Source organism: Ornithodoros turicata, chromosome 1, assembly GCF_037126465.1.
Source record: "Ornithodoros turicata isolate Travis chromosome 1, ASM3712646v1, whole genome shotgun sequence".
Taxonomy (NCBI): Eukaryota; Metazoa; Arthropoda; class Arachnida; order Ixodida; family Argasidae; genus Ornithodoros; species Ornithodoros turicata.
Window position 1 is genome coordinate 167,703,912 of NC_088201.1, and position 20,924 is coordinate 167,724,835.

At 48.2% G+C, this 20,924-nt stretch overlaps 1 protein-coding gene across 1 annotated transcript; it reads right to left on the reverse strand.

The window, feature by feature from the left end:
- Positions 1-5,678: 5,678 nt before the first annotated feature.
- Positions 5,679-6,167, reverse strand: LOC135389165 (uncharacterized). The gene has a single exon (XM_064619214.1). The coding sequence runs from the start codon at positions 6,165-6,167 to the stop codon at positions 5,679-5,681; it is 489 nt and encodes a 162-aa protein (XP_064475284.1).
- Between the last annotated feature and the right edge of the window lie 14,757 nt (positions 6,168-20,924).

Sequence of the window (20,924 nt, forward strand, 5' to 3'; positions counted from 1 at the left end):
CCGCAGCACACTCCGAGATTCGAACAAAAAAATACAAGAACACAGGAACAAAACAAAAAGGGAGAATCAATACATTGTCACCGTCATATGAACTGCAGCTTGTGTACGGAAACAGCGGTTCTAAGAAAAAGGAAAACCGGAATATATGTTCCATTGGTATTTTAGAAAGCTGTCCACGTAGGAAACATAAATGACGGGACCACGTTTCCGTGAGAACAAAGTCAACGCCAGCAAAGTCTTCCTCGGCGACACAGGTAGCAGTGCCCCAGATGAGCCGAATTCGGGCGCGACGTCCAGCGTCGTGCTCCTGTAGCCGTAGCCAATAGAGACCAGGAGCTATTTTCCTTCGCGTAGACGTTACTGCCGTGTCCTCGTCGCTTCGTTCCGCGCACGAACACTCTCTCTCCACACGTTGAGACGCAGTAGGTTGTTCTGCGAAGACAAGGTTGCGTTCGCTGTGTATCTGTGCATATGCGTGTGGCTTGTACGAAAAGTGGTGGATACAGAAGACAACGGTAAGTTGTCTTACGTCCTCATACATGGTAGATTGATAACGCTCTCACCGATGGAATTCTCTGGGGTTCTGATCGAGGGACTGGATCTGTTTGATGTTCATCTGCCGCCTTCCCTTTAGTTGCTACTTTTGGGAGTGCCGGTATGTAGTAGTTTGTTTCGCGGCCTGTTAGGTATGTGTTCTCTGCCATTCATTTTGTGCACCGTGTTTTAAAACATACCAGGAAAGTTGAAAAAGGCACCTCTGTGAAAGGAGACATACCCACAGGAGTAATAGGAAGCTGCCTTGCAACAAAGGGCTCGCTGTTACGCGGTATGTTTTGAAGCCAATGACGTCCCATGTTGCTCTTCCGTATTCGCAGAACTATCTTCCCTTTGAGAAAGACAGACACGGTGCCATCTCGGTCCCCTTATCCATTCTGTGGAAGAGGAGATGCGTGCTTCATAAGTGGAAAGCTAAATCAAAGGCGCTTGGCGTTTTAGTAGTAGACTTTTGAAATATTCGAAGTCTGACTACATATTGCGTTCCCTTCTTATATTACTGCGTTACCGGGAGGTAAAGGATAGAGTTTCACTCGTGTTATTCGAACGCTTCGCGTGTTATTAAGTGAAAGGCTCCCTAGGGGTGAAGACAGCCACCCTTACTGGAATCCTTGTCACCTGCTCTGGTATCCTTCGATGTGAGGCATTCTCTATGCATAAAGGAAAGAGCCTCGGCAACCACGGATCACGAAATGTTTTGTCCTACTGAGCTCTTCAACTACTGAAACTCCGAAAAGCACAGCTTTTCGGAGAAATCCCATGCAATTTCTTTAAATTTTGCGGCGCATGTCTCTCACGTCTTGTCGTCTGAATTCCAAGACTCATCATATTAATATTATGAATGCAAAAACGAATTAACGGGCTCCTTGCTAAAGGTAACATAAAACGGAATTATCAAATCTGGCTATGCCTTGACTTTGCTGGCATGCGCTTCGGTAGAAAAAGTTACGTTTCAGGCTGCATATCAAAGGCACTCGTAATGCCTTGCCAACTGTGAAGGAATGCAAAATGTACCTACCGTCATAGGCGCCGACTGCGGGGGGCCCTTGCCCCCCCGGAAGCGTAATTCCAAAACACTACCCTGTACAACGGATCGCGCAGTGTCTAGCTTTAGCGAGCGATAGCTGATCGTCTGGCAACCTGCGTTACCATGGCCACGCCGAGACGCTATTGCATTTCCACCGGTTTCAAATATCGATGGAGGAAACGAAAGCACAGATATCTTTCCCAGTTGATGTCTCGTCAGCGCTACTTTTTGAGCCTGTTTTGTTTCGTTTTTATTTAGTACGTACGATAACATCAATGACATCAGAAACATGCGGAGCACCCAGTGGGAAAAATTTCATGTAATTTGCAATTGCATGGCTCGATTCCCTGTCGCGCGATATGTTGAAGTGTGATCCATGCAAGATATCAGCTGAGACATCGTATCAAGAGACGTAGTGGTGGCGTAAAATGACGAACAATGGTCCACAACTTCTGGCTTAGAGCTTGGGAACTGTTATGGTCTTTTTATTTACTATATTTTTGCTGTTGCGTCACCACGGACAGCCGCCTTCCGGTTTTCGGTGTTTACAAGTTTTGAGACCTCTCGAAGCACGGTAAAAATGAACGCCAAACCAAATTACAGTAGCACAAGATTGAATTGACTTGCAACATAATAAAAATAACAATATAACCTCTTTGTCACTTATCCTTGCTCTGTCTCGTAATACCTCGGAAAATATAAACACCGAAAACAAGAAAGCTTAGATGATTGAGTTTTTTCTTCTTCTTGTTCCGTTTAAATACAAATAGATTGGGTGCTATCTATAGGAAACTGAACATGTTCACTGACCGAATTCCAGCTTGCTATACTCATATGCGACAAGCAGTGTGACAGGAGTGGGCGCGTCGTACACATAATTATACCTGAGGCATACTCAGCAATTAGTTGCTATAGAACAATAGTGAAACATACGTCGGCGCTTTTCACGGACAGACCAGAGGTGACACGTTTATATGGTGCACCACTCTCAACTGGAAATTAAAACTGCCACATATGTGCCCTTTGTGCGATAGGAAATTATATTCATAACTAAAGAAAGCATCCCCTTTGCGTTCTGATTCTGTTTTCCTGCCCATGCATGTTGTAGCTCTAAAGGGCTAAATGCGCCGGGAAGAGGCAAGCAGTAAGGGTGCCATCCGCGGATACGTCGTTTGGAGACGGACTACACGCTCACACACGTCCGCACAGGTTGACTTCTTTATTGCAACTACAACTAAACACAGAGAGAGAGATGGAGACCACAGAAGAGAAGTAAACGGACACTCTCCGTGGGAACGATACGAGGATGGGAAGCCAAAGGAAGCTTATGTAATTAGATGCTCGCCCCCAAGTGGTTCACAGATCGAACCCCAGACACTGAAAGCACATATGAAACGGTCTGTCTTTACGTTAGCGGAGAAGGCAGCACATACATATAAACACACGTTCGTTTCTCCAACACACTCCCCCGCAATCAGCACTAGCTCATTCTGTTATACAATCTCTAGCGGGAAGAGATGTTGGATGGCACGTTTAAGTGTTCCACCTCCAGGAAGTCGGACCTCACAGGGTCGTACACGTCCATCTCTGCCAGGGAAAACTTTCACAACACGACACATCCTCCACATTTGTCTTCGAAGACGGTCCTCCTTTAGCAACACTAAATCGTTTACTTGCGGTGCCGTTGAGGTCGCAGTGCGCTGCTCATGTGCTGTACGCAGTTCCAGGAGGTACTCGTGTACCCACCGCTTCCACAGGCGCCGCAGGAGAGCCTCTCGGTAACGCAGCATCTTCATTAGCTGCGGCTGGCCAGGCCCCGAGGTAACAGTAGGCTGGTCAGGCAGTCGGGTTATACGCTTACCGACTAGGAAGTGGGCCGGTGACAAGGGATCGGGTTCGTTGCTGTCCGAGTAGACGAAGGAGATGGGCCTAGAGTTCACCATGGCTTCTACCTCTGTGAGTAGCGTTGTTAGTTGGTCAAGCGTCAAGCTACTTTTGCCTAGGACCTTCCGGAGAGTCGTTTTGACGGTGCGCACCATCCGTTCCCAGAATCCGCCCCACCACGCTGCTCTCTCAACGATAAATTTCCAAGTTATGTGCGTCCCAGAGAAATAGTCCTGTACTTCGCCGCTTCGCATTTCGGTCCAGAGCTGTTTAAGGTCTTTCGATGCGCGTTTGAAAGTGAGGGCATTATCTGTGTACACAGTGTGGCATATCCCTCTCCTGGAAATAAATCTACGGAAAGCCAATACAAAAGTGGCTGCTGTTAGATCGGTTACCAATTCGAGGTGCACGGCTCTAGTTACGGCACACGTGAACAGAACTATGTATGCCTTGCTGCTTCCGGTCTCAGTTTTATAGAACAAAGGTCCGGCGAAGTCAATCCCAGATACAACAAATGGTTCTGCCTCTGTCACACGGTCGCGTGGTAGTGGTGCCATTGCCTCATCCGCTGGCTTGGATCGCCATTTCCGACAGGTCAAACATTGATGAATAGCTCGTTTGACTGCTTGCCTTCCTCTCAGTATCCAATAGGACTCACGGAGCTGCACTAAGGTGTCTCTAACACCTCCATGCAGAAGTCGCAAATGCTCTTGCATGATGAGTTTCGAAGTGAAGTCGTGATCCTTGGGAAGAATTATGGGATGCTTAACTGCTGTCTCTGCATCGCGCTATTGCAGCCTTCCTCGCAAGCGCATTATTTGATCCTCGTCCACGTAGGGTGACAGGGTTCGTAGTGGAGACGTTTCGCCGACAGTGTTTTTGCCCGATGATAGTATTTCCAGCTCTCCTGGAAAGCTTTCCCTCTGCACCTGGCGGATCCATTGTCTCAGCGAACTTTGGATTTCGGCCGCATTTAGCGGGCCAGAAATTCTAGCATCTTTCTGTCGACAGTTGTGAATAAAACGCTTGATCCACGCGGTGATTCGAAGCACAGTCAGAAGAGAACTGTGGTTCTCAAGAGTGAGGAGTGGCGTGCTAACATCGGCATCCGTCGCCATCATCGCTGTTGCGTTTTTTTCTTTCCTCTCGCGATGTTGTTTCAGGAAGCTCCAAGGTGTCAACTTCGAATTTCGGCCAGAGGGCCTCTTCATTGTTGAGCCACTCAGGTCCCTTCCACCAGAAGTCGTCTTTCATGAGCATGTCGGGCAGCACTCCTCTTGTTAGCAGATCAGCTGGATTAGATTCACCTGGACAGTGATGCCAGTCTGAAGGGTTGCACATACTTTGAATCTCGGTGACGCGGTTGGCAACAAAGGGTTTCCATCTACTAGCGCTTCCTTTTACCCAGTGAAGAACCACGGTCGAATCGGTCCAATACCGCACGGTGAGGCCTTCGTAGTTCAAAGTTGCTGTCACGTAGTTAGTAAGCCTAGCACCCACAAGAGCACCCAAAAGTTCAAGTCCTGGGAGTGAAACTCGCTTTAGTGGGGCTACTCCCGATTTAGCAGCTACGATAACGACATTTATGCTTCCATCTTCGTACACTGTGCGCAGATGCAGCACTGCACCGTACGCTTGCTGGCTCGCATCGCAGAAGCAATGAATACTTCGGGACACAACTGAGTCATCGTCTGTGATTGCCCTTGGCACAGTGATCTTTGGTAGAAATGGAATTCCCTTGCACCACTGTTGCCACGCTTTACCGATGTGTTCGGGTAGCTCGTCGTTCCATCCGTTGCCCAATTCCCACGCTTGTTGACTTAGTATTTTTGCCTTGACTGTGTAGGGCGAGAGAATGCCGAGAGGGTCGTATATTCGTGCACTAACTTGAAGTAAACATCTCTTCGTGTCTCTTTTCTTTGTCAGGAACTGGTCCAATGAGTCCATTGGAGGTGACAAGACGTCATTTGTCGTGTTCCAAACAATGCCCAAGACCTTTTTCATCTGACTGTTGTCTTTGTTTTTAGTCCTGAACGATACCTGTAGCTCACTGTCGTTCATCGCTCACTTCCTTAGATGCATGCCAGCAGCCGAAAGAACTTTATCTGCCTCATCGTGCAGAATTTCAGCCTCTTCTCTTGACCTGACGCTAGTCACAAAGTCATCCACATAGAAGCCATCCGTTAGTTTTCTGCAGGTTTCAGGGTAAGTGCTAGACATTAAGTTGAAATGATAACGAGCGAAGTGTTGCTGCAAGAAGGAACGGGCTGGAGGCGGCACCAAAGGGCACCCTCGTCATTCTCCACACCTCAATCTCGGACAGTGGTCTTCCGCTCTCCGGCATAAAAGTGTACCACATGAATCTGAAAGCGTCTCTGTCGTTCGGATTAAGAGAAATTTGCAAGAATGCTTTCTCAATGTCAGCTGTAACGGCAACGCTGTGCTTACGGAATCTTAGAATTGTCGCCAGGAGATCGGGATTCAGGTTTGGTCCAACTTCCAGGCAGTCATTCAACGAAGGGCAGTCCGAAGCACTGGACGAAGCGTCAAACACGATGCGCACTTTAGTACTTGCTTTGTCAGGTCTAAATACATCTCGATGAGGCAAGTAGAAGACTGGTCCGTCGGCGTTTGCTTTGATATCAACTTTCTCAGCGTGTCCGTCATTCAAATATTGCCGAATAGTGGTGTCGTACTCCATCATGACGTGCTGGTTCTTCAAAAGCCTTTACGTTAACGAGTTCAGTCTCTCCTCTGCAGTTCGCTTGTTTGTTGGCAAACAGGGATCACTGGTTTTCCACGGTATGTGTACCTCGTACCTTCCGTCTTCATTGTGCTTTATCTTTGCTTCGAACTCTCGCACGATAGTGTCGTTTACCTTGTCGCAAACCGTATCCTTTGTTTGTATACCCATATGCTCTAGTTCCCAAAATCGTCTCAGTTCGTTCGATATATCTGCCTCGTTTTGGTCAACTACCGTTCTCATGACGCAGACATTAGTGCAAGTTGTAACTGTACTTGTTGGTACCGGTCCTTGAACAGTCCAACCAAAGATTGTATTGATAGCCACCAATGATTCGCTCAAATACTTTGTCTCTCCGGTGACGACCCTCCAATAGCAGTCTGCTCCGATAAGGATTCCGATTCCATGGTCGCAGTCGGTGTTAGTCATCGGAACGCAAGTTCAAGCCGTGGAAGAGCTTGAATTAGGAAGTGAAAGAAGAAGACCCGGTACTTGAAACAAGTGCTGGAGTTCGCCCTCGGTCGTTCTTATTGCGTCCTACCAAAGGGCAATTTTGTCGAACGTCTGGGAGCAGGCGCCCGGGTTTACGTCGCAGCCGTGCTCAAATTCCTGGCTTCTGACTTTCTCCTGTCGGCGGGCAACGCCGCTGCCTATAATGAGACGAGGATCATCCCCCATTGCCGCCTCGGGCTGGCCGTTCTCTGCTGGCAGTTCATCTCCAGCGTCAACATATCAAGTCGGGGAAGAGCTTGAATTAGGAAGTGAAAGAAGAAGACCAGGTACATGAAACAAGTGCTGGAGTTCGCCCTCGGTCGTTCTTATCGCGTCCTACCAAAGGGCAATTTTGTCGAACGTCTGGGAGCAGGCGCCCGGGTTTACGTCGCAGCCGTGCTCAAATTCCTGGCTTCTGACTTTCTCCTGTCGGCGGGCAACGCCGCTGCCTATAATGAGACGAGGATCATCCCCCATTGCCGCCTCGGGCTGGCCGTTCTCTGCTGGCAGTTCATCTCCAGCGTCAACATATCAAGTCGGGGAAGAGCTTGAATTAGGAAGTGAAAGAAGAAGACCAGGTACATGAAACAAGTGCTGGAGTTCGCCCTCGGTCGTTCTTATCGCGTCCTACCAAAGGGCAATTTTGTCGAACGTCTGGGAGCAGGCGCCCGGGTTTACGTCGCAGCCGTGCTCAAATTCCTGGCTTCTGACTTTCTCCTGTCGGCGGGCAACGCCGCTGCCTATAATGAGACGAGGATCATCCCCCATTGCCGCCTCGGGCTGGCCGTTCTCTGCTGGCAGTTCATCTCCAGCGTCAACATATCAAGTCGGGGAAGAGCTTGAATTAGGAAGTGAAAGAAGAAGACCAGGTACATGAAACAAGTGCTGGAGTTCGCCCTCGGTCGTTCTTATCGCGTCCTACCAAAGGGCAATTTTGTCGAACGTCTGGGAGCAGGCGCCCGGGTTTACGTCGCAGCCGTGCTCAAATTCCTGGCTTCTGACTTTCTCCTGTCGGCGGGCAACGCCGCTGCCTATAATGAGACGAGGATCATCCCCCATTGCCGCCTCGGGCTGGCCGTTCTCTGCTGGCAGTTCATCTCCAGCGTCAACATATCAAGTCGGGGAAGAGCTTGAATTAGGAAGTGAAAGAAGAAGACCAGGTACATGAAACAAGTGCTGGAGTTCGCCCTCGGTCGTTCTTATCGCGTCCTACCAAAGGGCAATTTTGTCGAACGTCTGGGAGCAGGCGCCCGGGTTTACGTCGCAGCCGTGCTCAAATTCCTGGCTTCTGACTTTCTCCTGTCGGCGGGCAACGCCGCTGCCTATAATGAGACGAGGATCATCCCCCATTGCCGCCTCGGGCTGGCCGTTCTCTGCTGGCAGTTCATCTCCAGCGTCAACATATCAAGTCGGGGAAGAGCTTGAATTAGGAAGTGAAAGAAGAAGACCAGGTACATGAAACAAGTGCTGGAGTTCGCCCTCGGTCGTTCTTATCGCGTCCTACCAAAGGGCAATTTTGTCGAACGTCTGGGAGCAGGCGCCCGGGTTTACGTCGCAGCCGTGCTCAAATTCCTGGCTTCTGACTTTCTCCTGTCGGCGGGCAACGCCGCTGCCTATAATGAGACGAGGATCATCCCCCATTGCCGCCTCGGGCTGGCCGTTCTCTGCTGGCAGTTCATCTCCAGCGTCAACATATCAAGTCGGGGAAGAGCTTGAATTAGGAAGTGAAAGAAGAAGACCAGGTACATGAAACAAGTGCTGGAGTTCGCCCTCGGTCGTTCTTATCGCGTCCTACCAAAGGGCAATTTTGTCGAACGTCTGGGAGCAGGCGCCCGGGTTTACGTCGCAGCCGTGCTCAAATTCCTGGCTTCTGACTTTCTCCTGTCGGCGGGCAACGCCGCTGCCTATAATGAGACGAGGATCATCCCCCATTGCCGCCTCGGGCTGGCCGTTCTCTGCTGGCAGTTCATCTCCAGCGTCAACATATCAAGTCGGGGAAGAGCTTGAATTAGGAAGTGAAAGAAGAAGACCAGGTACATGAAACAAGTGCTGGAGTTCGCCCTCGGTCGTTCTTATCGCGTCCTACCAAAGGGCAATTTTGTCGAACGTCTGGGAGCAGGCGCCCGGGTTTACGTCGCAGCCGTGCTCAAATTCCTGGCTTCTGACTTTCTCCTGTCGGCGGGCAACGCCGCTGCCTATAATGAGACGAGGATCATCCCCCATTGCCGCCTCGGGCTGGCCGTTCTCTGCTGGCAGTTCATCTCCAGCGTCAACATATCAAGTCGTGGAAGAGCTTGAATTAGGAAGTGAAAGAAGAAGACCAGGTACATGAAACAAGTGCTGGAGTTCGCCCTCGGTCGTTCTTATCGCGTCCTACCAAAGGGCAATTTTGTCGAACGTCTGGGAGCAGGCGCCCGGGTTTACGTCGCAGCCGTGCTCAAATTCCTGGCTTCTGACTTTCTCCTGTCGGCGGGCAACGCCGCTGCCTATAATGAGACGAGGATCATCCCCCATTGCCGCCTCGGGCTGGCCGTTCTCTGCTGGCAGTTCATCTCCAGCGTCAACATATCAAGTCGTGGAAGAGCTTGAATTAGGAAGTGAAAGAAGAAGACCAGCTACAAAGTGCTGGAGTTCGCCCTCGGTCGTTCTTATCGCGTCCTACCAAAGGGCAATTTTGTCGAACGTCTGGGAGCAGGCGCCCGGGTTTACGTCGCAGCCGTGCTCAAATTCCTGGCTTCTGACTTTCTCCTGTCGGCGGGCAACGCCGCTGCCTATAATGAGACGAGGATCATCCCCCATTGCCGCCTCGGGCTGGCCGTTCTCTGCTGGCAGTTCATCTCCAGCGTCAACATATCAAGTCGTGGAAGAGCTTGAATTAGGAAGTGAAAGAAGAAGACCAGGTACATGAAACAAGTGCTGGAGTTCGCCCTCGGTCGTTCTTATCGCGTCCTACCAAAGGGCAATTTTGTCGAACGTCTGGGAGCAGGCGCCCGGGTTTACGTCGCAGCCGTGCTCAAATTCCTGGCTTCTGACTTTCTCCTGTCGGCGGGCAACGCCGCTGCCTATAATGAGACGAGGATCATCCCCCATTGCCGCCTCGGGCTGGCCGTTCTCTGCTGGCAGTTCATCTCCAGCGTCAACATATCAAGTCGTGGAAGAGCTTGAATTAGGAAGTGAAAGAAGAAGACCAGCTACAAAGTGCTGGAGTTCGCCCTCGGTCGTTCTTATCGCGTCCTACCAAAGGGCAATTTTGTCGAACGTCTGGGAGCAGGCGCCCGGGTTTACGTCGCAGCCGTGCTCAAATTCCTGGCTTCTGACTTTCTCCTGTCGGCGGGCAACGCCGCTGCCTATAATGAGACGAGGATCATCCCCCATTGCCGCCTCGGGCTGGCCGTTCTCTGCTGGCAGTTCATCTCCAGCGTCAACATATCAAGTCGTGGAAGAGCTTGAATTAGGAAGTGAAAGAAGAAGACCAGGTACATGAAACAAGTGCTGGAGTTCGCCCTCGGTCGTTCTTATCGCGTCCTACCAAAGGGCAATTTTGTCGAACGTCTGGGAGCAGGCGCCCGGGTTTACGTCGCAGCCGTGCTCAAATTCCTGGCTTCTGACTTTCTCCTGTCGGCGGGCAACGCCGCTGCCTATAATGAGACGAGGATCATCCCCCATTGCCGCCTCGGGCTGGCCGTTCTCTGCTGGCAGTTCATCTCCAGCGTCAACATATCAAGTCGTGGAAGAGCTTGAATTAGGAAGTGAAAGAAGAAGACCAGGTACATGAAACAAGTGCTGGAGTTCGCCCTCGGTCGTTCTTATCGCGTCCTACCAAAGGGCAATTTTGTCGAACGTCTGGGAGCAGGCGCCCGGGTTTACGTCGCAGCCGTGCTCAAATTCCTGGCTTCTGACTTTCTCCTGTCGGCGGGCAACGCCGCTGCCTATAATGAGACGAGGATCATCCCCCATTGCCGCCTCGGGCTGGCCGTTCTCTGCTGGCAGTTCATCTCCAGCGTCAACATATCAAGTCGTGGAAGAGCTTGAATTAGGAAGTGAAAGAAGAAGACCAGGTACATGAAACAAGTGCTGGAGTTCGCCCTCGGTCGTTCTTATCGCGTCCTACCAAAGGGCAATTTTGTCGAACGTCTGGGAGCAGGCGCCCGGGTTTACGTCGCAGCCGTGCTCAAATTCCTGGCTTCTGACTTTCTCCTGTCGGCGGGCAACGCCGCTGCCTATAATGAGACGAGGATCATCCCCCATTGCCGCCTCGGGCTGGCCGTTCTCTGCTGGCAGTTCATCTCCAGCGTCAACATATCAAGTCGTGGAAGAGCTTGAATTAGGAAGTGAAAGAAGAAGACCAGGTACATGAAACAAGTGCTGGAGTTCGCCCTCGGTCGTTCTTATCGCGTCCTACCAAAGGGCAATTTTGTCGAACGTCTGGGAGCAGGCGCCCGGGTTTACGTCGCAGCCGTGCTCAAATTCCTGGCTTCTGACTTTCTCCTGTCGGCGGGCAACGCCGCTGCCTATAATGAGACGAGGATCATCCCCCATTGCCGCCTCGGGCTGGCCGTTCTCTGCTGGCAGTTCATCTCCAGCGTCAACATATCAAGTCGTGGAAGAGCTTGAATTAGGAAGTGAAAGAAGAAGACCAGGTACATGAAACAAGTGCTGGAGTTCGCCCTCGGTCGTTCTTATCGCGTCCTACCAAAGGGCAATTTTGTCGAACGTCTGGGAGCAGGCGCCCGGGTTTACGTCGCAGCCGTGCTCAAATTCCTGGCTTCTGACTTTCTCCTGTCGGCGGGCAACGCCGCTGCCTATAATGAGACGAGGATCATCCCCCATTGCCGCCTCGGGCTGGCCGTTCTCTGCTGGCAGTTCATCTCCAGCGTCAACATATCAAGTCGTGGAAGAGCTTGAATTAGGAAGTGAAAGAAGAAGACCAGGTACATGAAACAAGTGCTGGAGTTCGCCCTCGGTCGTTCTTATCGCGTCCTACCAAAGGGCAATTTTCTCGAACGTCTGGGAGCAGGCGCCCGGGTTTACGTCGCAGCCGTGCTCAAATTCCTGGCTTCTGACTTTCTCCTGTCGGCGGGCAACGCCGCTGCCTATAATGAGACGAGGATCATCCCCCATTGCCGCCTCGGGCTGGCCGTTCTCTGCTGGCAGTTCATCTCCAGCGTCAACATATCAAGTCGTGGAAGAGCTTGAATTAGGAAGTGAAAGAAGAAGACCAGGTACATGAAACAAGTGCTGGAGTTCGCCCTCGGTCGTTCTTATCGCGTCCTACCAAAGGGCAATTTTGTCGAACGTCTGGGAGCAGGCGCCCGGGTTTACGTCGCAGCCGTGCTCAAATTCCTGGCTTCTGACTTTCTCCTGTCGGCGGGCAACGCCGCTGCCTATAATGAGACGAGGATCATCCCCCATTGCCGCCTCGGGCTGGCCGTTCTCTGCTGGCAGTTCATCTCCAGCGTAACATATCAAGTCGTGGAAGAGCTTGAATTAGGAAGTGAAAGAAGAAGACCAGGTACATGAAACAAGTGCTGGAGTTCGCCCTCGGTCGTTCTTATCGCGTCCTACCAAAGGGCAATTTTGTCGAACGTCTGGGAGCAGGCGCCCGGGTTTACGTCGCAGCCGTGCTCAAATTCCTGGCTTCTGACTTTCTCCTGTCGGCGGGCAACGCCGCTGCCTATAATGAGACGAGGATCATCCCCCATTGCCGCCTCGGGCTGGCCGTTCTCTGCTGGCAGTTCATCTCCAGCGTCAACATATCAAGTCGTGGAAGAGCTTGAATTAGGAAGTGAAAGAAGAAGACCAGGTACATGAAACAAGTGCTGGAGTTCGCCCTCGGTCGTTCTTATCGCGTCCTACCAAAGGGCAATTTTGTCGAACGTCTGGGAGCAGGCGCCCGGGTTTACGTCGCAGCCGTGCTCAAATTCCTGGCTTCTGACTTTCTCCTGTCGGCGGGCAACGCCGCTGCCTATAATGAGACGAGGATCATCCCCCATTGCCGCCTCGGGCTGGCCGTTCTCTGCTGGCAGTTCATCTCCAGCGTAACATATCAAGTCGTGGAAGAGCTTGAATTAGGAAGTGAAAGAAGAAGACCAGGTACATGAAACAAGTGCTGGAGTTCGCCCTCGGTCGTTCTTATCGCGTCCTACACTCTAAAAACGGTGACCCTTTTGTGACACGTTGTAAGTGTCACTTTTTTGCGAAAAAGTGACGCTTTGCTCAAGTGTCACTTTCAGAAGCTTTTGTTGATTTTTGCTTTTTGAAGCATGTGTCACGAGAGTTCTTACAGCAAGTGTCACAATCAAGGCCGCTTACGCGAGGCCGCTTGCACGAAACTCTTTGAGTGCAACACTCCACGAGTGTTGCACTCACGCCTATTGTTTATCAATGGAACCGAGTGTAACACTCAATGAGTGTTCCACTGAATCCCATTAAGAAGCAACAGGCTCGAGTGCACTCGGTGAGTGTTGCACTCAAAGAGTTTCGTGAAAGCGGGCCGCCGTGTGGTGACGATATTGCACATTTGCATAAAAGATTAGTGTGACTGATACATGCTTCTGAGATGGGTAAAGATGCAGTTGACACTGACACTGGATGTATGTGGAACGTAAGACCAGATGGAGAGGTTCACATCAAAGCAAAACGCAATTTATTTGAAAACAGACACACTGCACGATAATCCAATCCAATGAGTCCAGACTTTAAGACCTTCTTGACATGGAGCAAGTTATGTAACACTGACAGAAGAATCGTCGTTGTTTCAGCGCGGTATAGATCGTGCTAGACACTGAACACATGACATGTTTCGGGGTTGTTGGCGCTGCTCTCTATACATAAGCACCATATACAATTCCGCCACTCTTGTGCCTGCCCTGCAAAAGTACTTCCTTTCGCGTGCCGGTTCAGTGTTGCTCTCAGGGGAAATACACAGCATACAAGAAAGCAACAGAAAAGAAACACAAAAATATATGAGTTCCGCTGACCTGTAGTGTAAACTTCAGACAGAGCCAAAACTTCTGACTCAATTCATAGAAAACGAAACTAAATGCACAACACATACGCAGGGTGTCCCTGTAATTATGTCCAGAAATCCTTATTAAAACAGCACGCTACCCAGAGATATGCGGTCGAGGGTGCTTAGTCTCGCTACGTTTTTGGCTACCTCGTGATGTGGATTTCATTCGTTTGTAGCATTATTTTCATCATTCTTAAGTAGTCAGCTCTGAAAGTTCCCTTGACATCACCTCTTTTTTATGTTGCTATTTCGAAGACCGTGATGAGTTTACTCCATTTCAGCATTGAGTTTGAGTTTGATTATAGAAAAAAAAGCAGCATTCAGAATATTGGAAATTACAATACTGGCTGTGAAAACCTTCGCTAAGAGTCTTCAGGAGTACCGCACAAATCCGTCAATTTCTGGGCATTCTTTTCGCCTCCTGCGACTACCAATTTGCTCAATGGCGAAATGGAGTGAAGTTGGCACGGGCTCCGCAATGGAGACATAAAAAAGCACCATCACCTTGGCAAAATTTTGAGTTGACTTTTCAAAAATGTAAAGAAATATAAAAACAAATGAAATCCACATCACCAGGTTGCAAAAACGTAGCAGGACCAAGTACCGTTGAGCGCATGAATCTGTACAGCGTACATTTTAGGAAACAATTTTTTGGACATGGTCATCGAGCACCCTGTATATACGAGCTAAATATAAGCGCTCCGTATCCAAGGTCCACAACCGCAGCCTCGTCTCTGCTCACCGCAGTAAGTCTAATATGCGTTTCGTTCGTGCTGACATGTACCATTTTTCAGGTACACTACGCTTGCTCACAAAAATGCACTCTAGCAAACCTAAGAGCTGCGCGTACGCATTAGGATATTCTAAATCCATGATGAAGTAAACGCTGAGAAGGAGCAGCAGACCGTCTTCTTGATTAGCGTACTTCTGGAGGGGGACCTTTTGCAGTGTTCTGCGGTCCCTTGACTGCAACGCGATACAGCTGTCCGTTGGTCCCAGGAACAGTTTCGGGCCGGGAATCGCTGCATTCGGAGGAGGGTCACTCTGAAAGGTATAAATGTATTTTCTGTGTTTCTTTTTTTTTTTTTTTTTTGCAAATACTATGTGTAACAACAGAAACCGCCTGTAGTCTGAACGTAATTGCAAGCCACATCAAAAGTAGGGTATAATATTCAATAACGTAGCGCATCACATTTGAAAGTGAGTGTGAGTGAGTGTAAGGCATGAGGTAACTGATGTTCTGAGGCTGGAACGACATAGAAGGGACAATGACATACAAGGCCTCAAGTTGCCTAAGAAATTAACGATGAAAGATGAAAGTCACTGAAAAGGTTAGCCAGCTGTAGGACTCGAACCCACATCTTCTGGATTACCGGTCCAGGGCTCTACCGGCAGGCTCTAAGGCAGTATGTTTCACGCTTGCCTCTGCCTCAGTGTCATTGCGTGATAACGTACCTCACACTAGCTACAAATGCAAAAATGTCGTGCAGTAACCCTGTCAATTATTGATACCAAACTGTAAAAAAAGGAAAGAACAAAGGTGTCCCAATATTTTTTCTGTTAGTTTTTTGTTTGCTAAATCAGAGCTCACATCACACACAGATGCCTAAAGAGTGGCAGCTTTGGCGTACCAGTGTGACTGCACATTCTTTGGAATGCTTTGGTTGGAGATACTTCGCCAGCTCAGCGTATGTATGTTGCCCCTCTTGACTAGCCAACTTGCTCAGAATATGTGAGTGCTGACTGCGCATTTCTGCCAAGGTAGCCTTGAAACGGAGCTCCGTTTCGCACATCAACTATACATGTAGGGAAAAAAATGCCGGTTAGTGCCATTCTCCTCTCTAGCATCTTGTGCGCCTTCAGGCGGGCTACGATTGGCTTGCCCTGTTACTTACACATTCTTCTGCCATGAAATAAACTGGGAGGCAGTCCGTAACGTTCGTTTCCCTCTGCTCGTAAGAGTATTTCAGTAGGATGCAGACGCGAGCAACATCGAGCTGGTCGAGAGCAGCTTTCTCGATCACCTGTAAATTTAGAACAGAACACAATTAACTAGCACCATTACTGTACCATTTGATAAAGTAATTGTTTGTGAATAAAGCAAGGTCAGGTAAGTAAAGATTTGAGAAATAATTTGAGCTACCTGGAGTTCATCCATGGCGGCCTCGGCGGTCAAGGTCACATGAGTCTGCTCTTGTGATACCGTTTGTGCTTTTTGTTGGCTCCGCAGTTTACGCATCTTCCTTCGCTGGCGCAGCCGACGAATAAAAACGCTCTGAGAAGAAAGTTTTTTTCACATCACACTATGGAATTCTTCCAGTAATTAAACACTGATTGGTTGACGTCAAGGTAATCGTACCGAGTCGTACAAATATGCATAAGCCGTAACTGTGAAGCTAGTTTCATTGAAATACCTCCCTCTGATACTGATCAACAATTTCGAGTCGTACCCAAACACTTCCATTGGTTATCTTTGCTCCAGGCTTTGCCTTATCCCACAGCATATGAGGATATACCTCGGCCAAGGCTGCTCCTAGGGCTTGGTACTGTGTCCTCTTTCTTCCCATTGGCACATCATCGACCAGGTTATTTTCACTACCAATCAATAAGGCACACTTAACGCTGTCCCAAAAATCTTGCAACCAAAAAGCACACTCTTACTCAAGATAAAACAGGAGTTCATCTTTTAACTGCGAGGACTGCTGCCGATAGTCTGAAGGAGACAATTCATTTCCCAGCAGTAAATTCTGTACAGTTGGTGAGAAGGTAGGCAGTGGATGCTTCCACTTGCTAAACTGCAGAAAGCCTTAGTCATTAGGGCATAGTCAGTAGAACACATTTTATATGCCAAAGACAACAAGTTATTTTTTATAGAAAAAGGCGCAACGCATGGTGCAATACTTCACAGTCAAGATTTGTTATGTGCAATAAGTAAAATACACTTGGACTTTACAAGGCTTCGCGAAGGAAAAATGAAGTCCCACAAAAATCTGGGAGAAAAATGTTTCCCATTACGAAGCAAATTTAACACTGAAAAAAATACAGGATGCCAACTTCTTTTCTTAGGAGTAGAGTACTTTGCGACAAAACTACGACAACTGCCTAAATGTTACGTCGGTGTGATGGCTTTGTTATCAAAATCATGCAAAAATTTAGAAAATACACTGTGTCCAAGATTTTCAAACATCAAAACAGTGAAAGCATTTAGGTTTGCAGAAAACATATTCCGCAGATGGGTAATCAAGAACGGGCCACGGATACATAAGCTCTCCTGGAACAGCAACTACCTTTGAAGACGTGTCTTTCAGAAGAAAGCAGTTAAAGTGGTCACTGTATCCCTTTTCTACCATTAAGGTGCACTCCAGATAATGGGAACAGTCGAACAGCACTATCTGTGATATGCGTGCAAAGATTACTGACGAGTGTTTGCCGTTGAGTACGACTACGTTATTTGGCTGAAGCCGGACGTTCTGCACCATCGCATATGGCACAGAAAGACCAATCGATGCCTCCTGCTGCTCAACATTAGCCTTCCGGAGCACTTCCGCACTAAGTTTACAGGGAGAACCCTTAGGGTGCTGAACATCAATTTCACGCATCGTGTTCGAGTTTCCTTTCCAAAGTGTGAATGAAGCCCTCAGCTGAAAAAATTCCGCGACAGAGAGGGGTATGTTTTTGAAGTTATAAAACTTTTTAGATTTCGGAACGGCATTTTTACCCTCGAAGCGCATTGCCCAATGGTTTCTTCCCGGCCCATGTTGCTTGAGCTGTTCTCCCAAGTGCACAAGCATATGGAGCTTTGGAATGAAATTTTGCGTTCCGTAGGAAGACACATAAAGCTTGTGATGCTCCTCAATCATGTCCTGCAGGTCACCTATTCCATCTGCTGAAAGTACAGGTGAGGTGCAGATTTGAGTTATCTTGCACAACATTACAAGACACTTCAGCTCATCATCCGTTTCACCTTCAGGGATGTACTGTTTGAGGATAAGAGGGAGGTGAAGCAACAAAATTAAGGCTGCATTTGCATACGTCACCACAATGAGGTCTGAATCGAACTGTCGAGGGAGGTCGGATTTACTGACTGATGAGTGAAACGTAAAGCTTGCAATACTTTCATTCAGCTCGTGACGTGATAGCCATTTTTTTTTCGCGAATGACCGACTTCAAAAATAAGGATATTTCCTTCGGTACAACTCCTTCCAGAAGGACGTGCATGGGGTCATACCACACGTCATTCACAATGGAAAATCCCTTCAACTCTGAAAGCACACTTCCACAGTTAATACCAAATTCCCGTGAACGCCTCAACTTTTCCGTCTTTGTTTTAGCTCTCGTGAGTTGCTTGACTTGATGTCTGATTTGGGTGTCAGTCCGAATGCTGCATTCCTCGTGTCTAACTATTGAAGGAAACTTTTCCGTGATTTCTGTGCACGTCCTGCAACCTCTGTATACAGATGGGGAAAATGACTCTTTAAACCCAGCTAGGCCGTGACAAGCGAGAGCATCACCAGCAATACCTACAAGGCAGCCAAAAAATTTCTCTTTAGATCCAACATCAAATTCGATCCCGACGGTACGTAATCTATTTGTGGTTCTCACAAAGTCTCTAAGTATAGCTGCCTTGCTTCTTGCGTCTTTCAGGTGGCTTGCTTGTGCTATTCCAAGGAGAAAAATGTTTGACAACTTTGATCTTTCTGCCAGATCAACATTTAAAAACGTGATATAAAATACCGTGAGCTTCCCTCTCTTGCCTCTTTTCATGCCCAAAGCATTTGCGAGCTCAATATCGTCCGAATAAAGCACCATCTTTATTATGTTTTTTTTTATTACCCCGCAGTAAAAGATGCCGCTTAAACTTTACGCTGTCGCATATATCTCGAACAAAGCTGTCACGTGACTGACTCGCAGGAGATGAGGAATACGTTCGAAATGTTGGGTGCTGAAGGAGATGGCTAATGAGCTTCTGCAGCGGGATGTAGTAAGCATACTTTCCATTGGGCAGGCTCACGCGTTCTGGGGCAATGTACATATTTTGGGACTGATAGTATTTTAGTCTAGCATGGTTGCTTGCAAAGTCAGAAGTGTCAAAGTCACAACCCAAGGCACTGGCAATTTCTTCTATGGAAGAAACAACCGTGTCCACTACAACTTTAGCACATCTGTGGTGCCCTTCTAGCAAGCGACATAAGTCGCTTAGGAAAGCCTTAGCATCGCGTGGTTGTTGTGGCTGCACGTTCCTCTCCTCAGTTACATTCACATCATCAATAACGGGGTCTTCCTCAATACGGTCTTCAGTAGGAGGGTAATTTACACATTGTGCAGGTATGCAGAGCTTCCTATGCTTCCGGTACTGACTGTATGACTTAAAAGGCGTACCACATGTGAAACACACAACACGAGCTCCTGTCTGTGGAGCATGGTACATACGCATATGGTGTTTCATGCGTGACAAAAAATGTGTCCGGTAGCTGCAATAAAGACAGCGGTGAACTCGTACCCCGTCCTGAGCACTAGAACTTGCTGCGGCAGGCCCCTGCGACGCGCACGACACAGCATGCTCCAGTGGAGGCTCGTTGTCATTTCGTCCAGTCTCTTCAAGTTCCCGCTCAACCTCACCCTCTGTATGACCAGAACGTATATCCGTGTACTGCGAGGTATGTCTTTCGTTGATTGAAACAGATGCATTGTTCTCTTGGGTGAATGAACCGACGTGCGTCTGAGAGGTGGGATATTCCCCATCCGAATCTGAAAGTAAAAGACAGATAGATGTGTAGATATAATCTTATTTTTGTTGATACAATAATAGCTAAGCTGTTAGTTTAATTCTTCCTCACAAAAAAAGCTTTTATTTTGGTCTATGAAGGGTGCTCATTATCCACACGTGTTTTTCTTTTTTTTTTTTTGCCCAACTTATACGTCCATTATGAAATTTTAGTGTTGACATTTTGATGCCATCATCCAGCCGCATATGTTGCTCCAATTGAAGCCTGTTGTGACATGATAAAACGCCATACCCTGCAGGACATCCTACATTTATTCCAAGCATAGGAAAAATGCATGTTAATAAATATCTGATCCAGTCATTATTGTTAACTTAATAGTTTACCTTCAGTCTCAGTCACTGACACAAGAGATGGGCATGTTGTTATTCCACCTGTTCCTGAATGATGTGCATAAGGTGTGTGAGGGAATGAGGTGGATGGATTTGCAGAACCCCTCATACGATGACAGTCCTTCCTCGTAGTGCAGCTCGAAGTACAAGCATGGCCTAAGAGGAACGACAGTAATTGAATATTGAGCAGATTAGTTTAATTGGTTTGTATAATCAACCAATTGGTTTGTATAATAGTTCGTCATTTACCTCAGCTGTACATGAGGCCAACCGTGGACACATGAAAACCATTATGCACATACATGCCACTTTTTATTGTTAATGGAAAGTAGCAAGATTAGAAAACTGCCATTTGTGCATCCAGTTGTGCACCCCGGTGGGCAGCGTATGTTACCATTAATTAGCTAAAATTCGTTGCCTACGTTGTAAACTAGATTTCTAGGGGTTGTGAAAAGGCATAAGTGGAGCTAGTCTTTATTTCCATGGTATTTGTTAAATAGAACGATGCCCGAACCTGCCTGAGATACAAACTTAATTCACTATGGAAATGAGCCGAAACCGGAGCTATGCAACACTCCAGCGCAAAGGCAGCAACAGGCATCCTACTTGAGAAGATCACGTGTCTCGAAATCATGGAACTGATAGAAAATTTGGCATTTTATATCTCGAAGTACGTTGGGTTCTCATGTTATTAAACAAAGACGAAGGATTTCAATAATACTCATATTTCCTAGAATTAATCTTAGCTAATTAGCCAGCCGTTCAGTAGCTTACAAATCGTATACGATAAAGCGTCCGCATAGTCCGGCCTACACAACTGGCGTATTCAGCCGATAACAGAGCTTACAGTTGTTTTAAAACGTCTGTAAAGGGGGGGGGGTATAGTTTATCCAAAGAAATAAGAAAGAGAGGGCGATCTGCCTGCCGAGACGGACTGCCAGACGGGAGAAAATCTGTAAGGAATAATAAAAACAAGAGCTCGAACATTTCCTGACGGAGATGTTTGTGTAACTCATGGATGGAATAATTAACAAAAATTAACAGAGCCCGCCTGCCATGTGAGCGCAGCTCTGCTGCGAAAAAAAAGGGGGGGGGA